Source organism: Penaeus chinensis, chromosome 8, assembly GCF_019202785.1.
Source record: "Penaeus chinensis breed Huanghai No. 1 chromosome 8, ASM1920278v2, whole genome shotgun sequence".
Classification (NCBI taxonomy): Eukaryota; Metazoa; Arthropoda; class Malacostraca; order Decapoda; family Penaeidae; genus Penaeus; species Penaeus chinensis.
This window is the reverse complement of record NC_061826.1, coordinates 23,621,400-23,631,399: the sequence shown is the minus strand read 5'-3', so window position 1 is coordinate 23,631,399 and position 10,000 is coordinate 23,621,400. Positions and strand designations below refer to the sequence as shown.

Sequence of the window (10,000 nt, the reverse complement as noted above, 5' to 3'; positions counted from 1 at the left end):
TTCCCCTTCAAGGGAGGGATGGCCACACCCCTCAGCAGGTCAGGGGGAATGGTACCAGTCTGCTAGATGGCAGACAGGACTGCATGCTAGCTCCTTGCCATAGGTTCTCCACCAGCCTTTAACAGTTCAGCTGGGATGCCGCAAACACCTGCTGCTTTACTATTGCTGCTTGGAAATCACCCCCCTGACTTTAGTCAGGGAGGGTGAATTCTCGCTGATGGGTGGGTCTGGCAAAGGAATCTCAACATTACTCACATCCATTGGATACAAATGATACAACTGCTCAAAATACTCAGCCCAATGCACACACACCCCATCAGGATCTGAGGTTATCTGGCCACTTGCTGAGAGGACTGCAGTCGTCTGTGAGGAGGGCTTGGAGTTTAGCTTTCTCAGGGCTTGATAGGCAGGACAAAGATCATTTATTAGGAAATGGCTTTCAATCTCCTCTCCAAGATTCCTGATAAACTGTTCCTTGTCCCATCTCAGCAGTGAACTAGTCCTGCGCACCAGGAAAGGGGGCAAGTTGTGATTCCCTGACAATCGAGCTGCACGACAAACATCTGTAGCTTCCAGTGTCTCCTGCGAGATGAAATTCTGTCTTGGTCTTGGGCATTTAACAATCAATTCTTGGGCTGCATCAAGCATTTCATGCTTGAATGTGTCCCACAGAAGAACAGGGTCCTTCGGGCCCTCGAGTGCTGTGAAACGACCAGAGATAGCCTCGGCAAACCCCCGGGCACACTCACCTTCCCTCAATCTGTCCACATGAAGCTCCCTAAGAGAGTAGCCACAACTAATCTGTGATCCGTTCCAAAGAACTCGGTGCTCCGATACACCCTGTAGTTCTGGAGGATCCTCCATCGATTGCTAGCGAGGATGTGGTAGGTCTCCTTGGCCACATTACCCGTATCGCTGTACCAAGTCCAACGATGCAGCTCAGAATACTGATACCAGGAGCCAGATACCTCAATTTCTGGGACCTAGCAAAGCCACGGAAAAGGAATCTATTCTCACTGCCAGCATCAGCTCCTGAGCTGATGAGGACCGATGGACATCTCATAGCCAGCTCAATCGTAGCCAGATACTGCATTGAAGTCACCCAGAATAATACAAATATCTCGCAGGTCGACAGCTGTCTGTCACAGATGCAAGTTTGGTGTAAAACATCTCTTTCACCTCAAGTTTATACACATCCGTAGGAGTGTACACAGCAATAAGAGACATGAAGCCACCTCTGCCACCCCTACCGACGCCGCCCCATTTAGAGAGGTTTGGCGGGCTGCAGGTCCCATAATCCACCTGCGGGGTTCCCAAAGGATCTGCCCCACAAGCCTCACGCCAGGTTGGCGGCCGCTGGGATACAGATGGGACGATGGTTACACCCCCCCCCCCCCGCCCCTACCCGAGTCCCATCGGAGAGGCTTATGAGCTGGCAGAGGAATCTTATTCATAGCTGCTCCCTTTTCGCACCAGGCTAGCCAGCGGTTGCAGCTGCAAGCGAGAAGGCATGCACTATCTAGGCTACCACACCATTGCTTCACATCACCTTGAGCATGAAGCACATATACATACATATACACATATATATGATAAATAAATAGATAAATCAGAAACATATATGCATACATATATATATGTATGTATATATATATGTATATATGCATACATACATATATATGTATATATATATATATATATATATATATATATATATATATATATGTGTGTGTGTTTGCGTGATTGTGTGCGTGATTTTGTGTGTATGATCTTGTGTGTGTGTGTGCTGAAATATATATCGGCAATCGAGTAATTAAAAAGGAGGCACACAATTAAGAACATAATGGCGATTTTTTTTAGCAATCCACAAACGATCAGCGGTCGTTAGCTAACCGGGATTCCCATTTGCAGGCTGGAGTGGAGCATCTTACAGAATGTCCCGGAGACTTGATGTTCAACGCAATGGTTGAACAGTGTGATCTGCCGGAGAACACCAAATGTGAGCCAGCGCCCACCTGCTCCTGCGACAACTGCCGTTACCCTTCGTCTGAAATGTGCTCTGCTTACTGGCAGTGTGAGTTTCATTTTACTTTCTCTAAATAATTTAGAAGGGGTTTGCTTTCTCGCTCTATGCTCGATTTATGAGCATTTCTCCAGGGCCGAAATCTTGTCAGACAAAAAAAAAAAAAAAAAAAAAAAAAAAAAAAAAAAAAAAAAAAAAAAAAAAAAAAAAATTACAGCTTCATTTCTTCTCCGTCGCAGACGTTGGTATCGGCTATGATTCTCCCTTTAACAGTACTATATTTTTCTTCACCTTTTAAATAATCACCAATGTATGTCTACTCTGAGGTTGTGTAGCTTTATGATGGTAGATATAGTGGACTGTTCATATATTTACATATAACACATATATGGCATTGCCTAAAGGTAACGTGAGAAAAAGAAAAAGAAAAAAATAAATTAATAAAAAAAAAAATCAGAGGCAATTTGTGCATTAGAATTTATGCACTGTCGGTGTTTCAGGTGAGGGTGGCCAAGCAGTGCAACACTTCTGCAGTAGCGGCCTTCTTTTCAACCGTGACACCTCACAGTGCGATCTGGCCATCAATGTAGACTGCAGCGAAGGGGCCTGGGAGCTAGGTGCTTTCCTGGAGACGGCCTGCGTTGACCGACGTTTGGACTGTCCAAAGTTTGTTAAGGATGGAGGGTGCCAGTGCAGTGGGAGTAACTGTGACTGGCAGTCATTTGTTCTCAGGAACTGTCCAAAGTCCTGTGGCAACTGCAAAGAAAACCAAATTATTAGCAAGAGGACATTTGCCTTAGAAGAAAAAGGACCTAGAAAAAAACATCATGGAAGCAAAGAGTCTGGAAGCAAAGAGTCCGGAAGCAAAGAGTCAGGAAGCAAAGAGTCTGGAAGCAAAGAGTCCGGAAGCAAAGAGTCAGGCAGTAAAGAATCTGGAAGCAAAGAGTCCGGAAGTAAAGAGTCAGGAAGTAAAGAGTCTGGAAGCAAAGAGTCCGGAAGCAAAGAGTCAGGAAGTAAAGAGTCTGGAAGCAAAGAGTCCGGAAGCAAAGAGTCAGGAAGTAAAGAGTCTGGAAGCAAAGAGTCCGGAAGCAAAGAGTCAGGAAGTAAAGAGTCAGGAAGTAATGAAAGCCACAAACCAGGCCACAGTCATGAATCAGGAAGCCACAGCCATGAATCAGGAAGCCACAGCCATGAATCAGGAAGCCACAGTCATGAATGTGGTGGTAATGGTGGATCTGGTAACGGAGGAGGAAACGGCAACGGAGGAGGTGGAAGTGGATCAGGAGGCGGAGGAGAAGGAGGCAACGGTGGAGGTGGAGGCAGTGGAAGTGGAGGAGGTGATGGTGGAAATGGCGGCAATGGAGGAAGTGGAGGTGGATCAGGAGGTGGAGGAGAAGGAGGCAACGGTGGAGGTGGAGGCAGTGGAAGTGGAGGAGGTGATGGTGGAAATAACGGCAATGGAGGAAGTGGAGGTGGATCAGGAGGCGGAGGAGAAGGAGGCAACGGTGGAGGTGGAGGCAGTGGAAGTGGAGGAGGTGATGGTGGAAATAACGGCAATGGAGGAAGTGGAGGTGGATCAGGAGGTGGAGGAGAAGGAGGCAACGGTGGAGGTGGAGGCAGTGGAGGTGGAGGAGGTGATGGTGGAAATAACGGCAATGGAGGAAGTGGAGGTGGATCAGGAGGCGGAGGAGAAGGAGGCAACGGTGGAGGTGGAGGCAGTGGAGGTGGAGGAGGTGATGGTGGAAATAACGGCAATGGAGGAAGTGGAGGTGGATCAGGAGGTGGAGGAGAAGGAGGCAACGGTGGAGGTGGAGGCAGTGGAAGTGGAGGAGGTGATGGTGGAAATAACGGCAATGGAGGAAGTGGAGGTGGATCAGGAGGTGGAGGAGAAGGAGGCAACGGTGGAGGTGGAGGCAGTGGAGGTGGAGGAGGTGATGGTGGAAATAACGGCAATGGAGGAAGCGGAGGTGGATCAGGAGGTGGAGGAGAAGGAGGCAACGGTGGAGGTGGAGGCAGTGGAGGTGGAGGAGGTGATGGTGGAAATAACGGCAATGGAGGAAGTGGAGGTGGATCAGGAGGCGGAGGAGAAGGAGGCAACGGTGGAGGTGGAGGCAGTGGAGGTGGAGGAGGTGATGGTGGAAATAACGGCAATGGAGGAAGTGGAGGTGGATCAGGAGGTGGAGGAGAAGGAGGCAACGGTGGAGGTGGAGGCAGTGGAAGTGGAGGAGGTGATGGTGGAAATAACGGCAATGGAGGAAGTGGAGGTGGATCAGGAGGTGGAGGAGAAGGAGGCAACGGTGGAGGTGGAGGCAGTGGAGGTGGAGGAGGTGATGGTGGAAATAACGGCAATGGAGGAAGCGGAGGTGGATCAGGAGGTGGAGGAGAAGGAGGCAACGGTGGAGGTGGAGGCAGTGGAGGTGGAGGAGGTGATGGTGGAAATAACGGCAATGGAGGAAGTGGAGGTGGATCAGGAGGTGGAGGAGAAGGAGGCAACGGTGGAGGTGGAGGCAGTGGAGGTGGAGGAGGTGATGGTGGAAATACCGGCAATGGAGGAAGCGGAGGTGGATCAGGAGGCGGAGGAGATGGAGATTGTCAAGATAACGAACTTGACTGCTTGTACTGGGCAGCAAACAATGACTGCATCTGCAAGCCCACGGATGGAGACTGCTCATGGCAATATTATGTGGCTACAACCTGCCAAAAGAGCTGTGGTACCTGTGGAAACGGAGGTGGCGGTGGAGACGGCGGTAATGGAGGTGGAGACGGTGGAAACGGAGGTGGCGGTGGAGACGGCGGTAATGGAGGTGGAGACGGTGGAAACGGAGGTGGAGGTGGAGACGGCGGAAGCGGAGGTGGAGGTGGAGACGGGGGAAACGGAGGTGGCGGTGGAGACGGCGGAAATGGAGGAGATGGTGGAAACATCGACGGCTGCGTCATTGACTGCTCCCTCGGAAAGTATCTTCCACATCCAACTGACTGCCGCAAGTTCATCCAGTGTGCTCCGTATGGTCCTGAAGAGATGCCTTGTGCCCCTGGAACGGTCTGGAACCAACAGAAACTCACCTGTGATCACGAATGGGCTTCTCCGTGTGTGACAGGCAGCTACTTGACTCCAGAAGGTCTGCCATGTGGAGGAGGTAGTGGTGGAAATGGAGGTGGAGGTGGCGGTGGAGACGGCGGAAACGGAGGTGGCGGTGGAGACGGCGGAAACGGAGGTGGCGGTGGAGATGGCGGAAGCGGAGGTGGAGGTGGAGATGGCGGAAACGGAGGTGGTGGTGGAGACGGTGGAAACGGAGGTGGAGACGGTGGAAACGGTGGTGGAGGTGGAGACGGCGGAAGCGGAGGTGGCGGTGGAGACGGCGGAAACGGAGGTGGAGACGGCGGAAGCGGAGGTGGAGGTGGAGACGGCGGAAACGGAGGTGGCGGTGGAGACGGCGGAAATGGAGGAGATGGTGGAAACATCGACGGCTGCGTCATTGACTGCTCCCTCGGAAAGTATCTGCCACATCCAACTGACTGCCGCAAGTTCATCCAGTGTGCCCCGTATGGTCCTGAAGAGATGCCTTGTGCCCCTGGAACGGTCTGGAACCAACAGAAACTCACCTGTGATCACGAATGGGCTTCTCCATGTGTGACAGGCAGCTTCTTGACTCCAGAAGGTCTGCCATGTGGAGGAGGTAGTGGCGGAAGCGGAGGTGGAGGTGGAGATGGCGGAAACGGAGGTGGCGGTGGAGACGGAGGTGGAGACGGTGGAAACGGAGGTGGAGGTGGAGGTGGAGACGGCGGAAGCGGAGGTGGAGGTGGAGACGGCGGTAATGGAGGTGGTGGAGATGGCGGAAGCGGAGGTGGAGGTGGAGATGGCGGAAACGGAGGTGGTGGTGGAGACGGTGGAAACGGAGGTGGAGACGGTGGAAACGGTGGTGGAGGTGGAGACGGCGGAAGCGGAGGTGGCGGTGGAGACGGCGGAAATGGAGGTGGAGACGGCGGAAGCGGAGGTGGAGGTGGAGACGGCGGAAACGGAGGTGGCGGTGGAGACGGCGGAAATGGAGGAGATGGTGGAAACATCGACGGCTGCGTCATTGACTGCTCCCTCGGAAAGTATCTTCCACATCCAACTGACTGCCGCAAGTTCATCCAGTGTGCCCCGTATGGTCCTGAAGAGATGCCTTGTGCCCCTGGAACGGTCTGGAACCAACAGAAACTCACCTGTGATCACGAATGGGCTTCTCCATGTGTGACAGGCAGCTTCTTGACTCCAGAAGGTCTGCCATGTGGAGGAGGTAGTGGCGGAAGCGGAGGTGGAGGTGGAGATGGCGGAAACGGAGGTGGCGGTGGAGACGGAGGTGGAGACGGTGGAAACGGAGGTGGAGGTGGAGGTGGAGACGGCGGAAGCGGAGGTGGAGGTGGAGACGGCGGAAATGGAGGTGGCGGTGGAGACGGTGAAAACGGAGGTGGCGGTGGAGACGGTGGAAACGGTGGTGGAGACGGTGGAAACGGAGGTGGAGACGGCGGAAACGGAGGTGGCGGTGGAGACGGCGGAAATGGAGGAGATGGTGGAAACATCGACGGCTGCATCATTGACTGCTCCCTCGGAAAGTATCTTCCACATCCAACTGACTGCCGCAAGTTCATCCAGTGTGCCCCGTATGGTCCTGAAGAGATGCCTTGTGCCCCTGGAACGGTCTGGAACCAACAGAAACTCACCTGTGATCACGAATGGGCTTCTCCGTGTGTGACAGGCAGCTACTTGACTCCAGAAGGTCTGCCATGTGGAGGAGGTAGTGGTGGAAATGGAGGTGGAGGTGGCGGTGGAGACGGCGGAAACGGAGGTGGCGGTGGAGACGGCGGAAACGGAGGTGGCGGTGGAGATGGCGGAAGCGGAGGTGGAGGTGGAGATGGCGGAAACGGAGGTGGTGGTGGAGACGGTGGAAACGGAGGTGGAGGTGGAGACGGCGGAAGCGGAGGTGGAGGTGGAGACGGCGGAAACGGAGGTGGCGGTGGAGACGGCGGAAATGGAGGAGATGGTGGAAACATCGACGGCTGCGTCATTGACTGCTCCCTCGGAAAGTATCTTCCACATCCAACTGACTGCCGCAAGTTCATCCAGTGTGCCCCGTATGGTCCTGAAGAGATGCCTTGTGCCCCTGGAACGGTCTGGAACCAACAGAAACTCACCTGTGATCACGAATGGGCTTCTCCATGTGTGACAGGCAGCTACTTGACTCCAGAAGGTCTGCCATGTGGAGGAGGTAGTGGTGGAAATGGAGGTGGCGGTGGAGACGGCGGAAACGGAGGTGGAGGTTGAGATGGCGGTGGAGACGGTGGAAACGGAGGTGGAAACGGTGGAACGGAGGTGGGGTGGAGACGGCGGAAATGGAGGGTGGTGGAACGTGGACGGGTGTAGTGTGGAGATCTCAACGACTGCGAGTAACAGTGGCCCCGATGTTGGTGCGTGTGGAACGGTCTGGAACAAAGAAACTCACTGTGTCACGATGGGCTCCCGGTGTACACAGCTACTGACTCCGAAGTCTCCAGTGGGGGTATGGCGGAAGAGGTGGACGGAACGGTGGAACGATCGGAAACGTGGAACGGGGGTCGTAGGTGAAGGAGTACTGATCGAGGTGCGAGGGAGGTGGAGGAGGTGGGAGGGTGGAAACGGAGGTGGCGGTGGAGCGGGATGGGTGGAGACGGTGGAAACGGAGGTGGCGGTGAGAGGCGGAAGGGTAACGGGAGGTGGCGGTGGAGACGGCGGAAGGAGCGGCGAAGGGTGGAGACGGTGGAAGATGGTGGGGAAGCGGAGTGGCGGTGGAGACGTGGAAACGGAGGTGGCGGTGGAGAGCGGATGGATAGACGGTGGAAGGAGTGCGGGGAAGCGGATGGAGGTGGAGACGGGGAAACGGAGGTGGCGGTGGATGCGGCGGGGAATGGAGGATGATGGTGGAAAATCGAAGGTCTCTTGCTCATCCCGGAAAGTATAGGGGGGGGGGGGGGGGGGGGGGGGGGGGGGGGGGGGGGGGGGGGGGGGGGGGGGGGGGGGGGGGGGGGGGGGGGGGGGGGGGGGGGGGGGGGGGGGGGGGGGGGGGGGGGGGGGGGGGGGGGGGGGGGGGGGGGGGGGGGGGGGGGGGGGGGGGGGGGGGGGGGGGGGGGGGGGGGGGGGGGGGGGGGGGGGGGGGGGGGGGGGGGGGGGGGGGGGGGGGGGGGGGGGGGGGGGGGGGGGGGGGGGGGGGGGGGGGGGGGGGGGGGGGGGGGGGGGGGGGGGGGGGGGGGGGGGGGGGGGGGGGGGGGGGGGGGGGGGGGGGGGGGGGGGGGGGGGGGGGGGGGGGGGGGGGGGGGGGGGGGGGGGGGGGGGGGGGGGGGGGGGGGGGGGGGGGGGGGGGGGGGGGGGGGGGGGGGGGGGGGGGGGGGGGGGGGGGGGGGGGGGGGGGGGGGGGGGGGGGGGGGGGGGGGGGGGGGGGGGGGGGGGGGGGGGGGGGGGGGGGGGGGGGGGGGGGGGGGGGGGGGGGGGGGGGGGGGGGGGGGGGGGGGGGGGGGGGGGGGGGGGGGGGGGGGGGGGGGGGGGGGGGGGGGGGGGGGGGGGGGGGGGGGGGGGGGGGGGGGGGGGGGGGGGGGGGGGGGGGGGGGGGGGGGGGGGGGGGGGGGGGGGGGGGGGGGGGGGGGGGGGGGGGGGGGGGGGGGGGGGGGGGGGGGGGGGGGGGGGGGGGGGGGGGGGGGGGGGGCTGTGGAGGAGTAGTGGCGGGAAGGGAGGTGGAGGTGGGGGAGATGGGGAAAACGGAGGTGGCGGTGGAGACGGGCGGAAACGAGTGGGGTGGCGGTGGAAGGGAACGGAGGTGGATGGAGACGGGGAATGGATGCGGGGGACGGTGAAAACGGAGGTGGCGGTGGAGGACGGGGAAACGGTGGTGGGACGGTGGAAACGGAGGTGGAGACGGGAACGGAGGTGGCGGTGGAGACGGCGGAAATGGGGGGAGAGGTGGAAACATCGCGGCTGTCATTGATGCTCCTCGGAAAGTACTTCATCAACTGGATGCCGCAGTTATCAGTGGCCGGATGGTCTGAGAGATGCCTTGTGCCTGGAACGGTCTGGAACCAGAATCACCGTGATCACGAATGGCTTTCCGTGTGTGACGGCAGTACTTGACTCCAGAAGGTCTGCATGGGAGGGAGATGTGGTGGAAATGGAGGTGAGGTGGAGGCGGAGACGGTGGAAACGGAGGTGGCGGAGGAGACGGTGGAAACGGGGGTGGCGGTGGAGACGGTGGAAACGGAGGTGGAGACGGTGGAAACGGAGGTGGCGGAGGAGAAGGTGGAAACGGAGGTGGAGACGGTGGAAACGGAGGTGGCGGTGGAGACGGCGGAAATGGCGGTGGAGACGGTGGAAACGGAGGTGGCGGTGGAGACGGCGGAAATGGAGGTGGAGACGGTGGAAACGGAGGTGGCGGTGGAGACGGCGGAAATGGCGGTGGAGACGGCGGAAATGGCGGTGGAGACGGTGGAAACGGAGGTGGTGGTGGAGACGGCGGAAATGGCGGTGGAGACGGTGGAAACGGAGGTGGCGGTGGAGACGGCGGAAATGGAGGTGGAGACGGTGGAAACGGAGGTGGCGGTGGAGACGGCGGAAATGGAGGTGGAGACGGAGGAAACGGAGGTGGTGGTGGAGATGGTGGGAACGGAGGTGGTGATGGAGGCGATGATTGTCCATTGTCGTGTCCAGAAAAGGAAGGTCTTTTCCCTCATCCCCGGGATTGTAAGAAATGGATTCATTGTTCTCACAGTATACCTTTTGTCAAGAAGTGTCCCTTCCATCTTCATTTCAATCCCGTCCTACGAGTATGTGACTGGCCATATAGAGCTCAGTGTATCGCTACTCCTGATGCTGACTGCCAGATTCCAGAGCCTGTGCTTCCAACGGAGCCTCCTAATGTGAAGCCTGACATTTGTGACTGTGAGTGCTGCCTCAGACCTCATCCTGAGGACTGC

The 10,000-nt window shown here is 58.2% G+C and overlaps 1 protein-coding gene across 1 annotated transcript in view; it reads left to right on the top strand.

Annotated features, from left to right (window-relative positions):
• Positions 1-10,000, top strand: part of LOC125027851 — a 17,110-nt gene that overhangs the window by 5,804 nt on the left and 1,306 nt on the right. Inside the window, exons 4-11 of the mRNA XM_047616983.1 lie at positions 1,912-2,074; positions 2,524-3,401; positions 4,521-5,190; positions 5,470-5,745; positions 6,025-6,321; positions 6,574-6,852; positions 6,994-7,296; positions 9,708-10,000. The exon at positions 9,708-10,000 is cut by the window's right edge and continues 21 nt beyond it. Coding sequence (XP_047472939.1) covers positions 1,912-2,074; positions 2,524-3,401; positions 4,521-5,190; positions 5,470-5,745; positions 6,025-6,321; positions 6,574-6,852; positions 6,994-7,296; positions 9,708-10,000 — 3,159 coding nt within the window. The remainder of the gene's footprint in view (positions 1-1,911; positions 2,075-2,523; positions 3,402-4,520; positions 5,191-5,469; positions 5,746-6,024; positions 6,322-6,573; positions 6,853-6,993; positions 7,297-9,707) is intronic.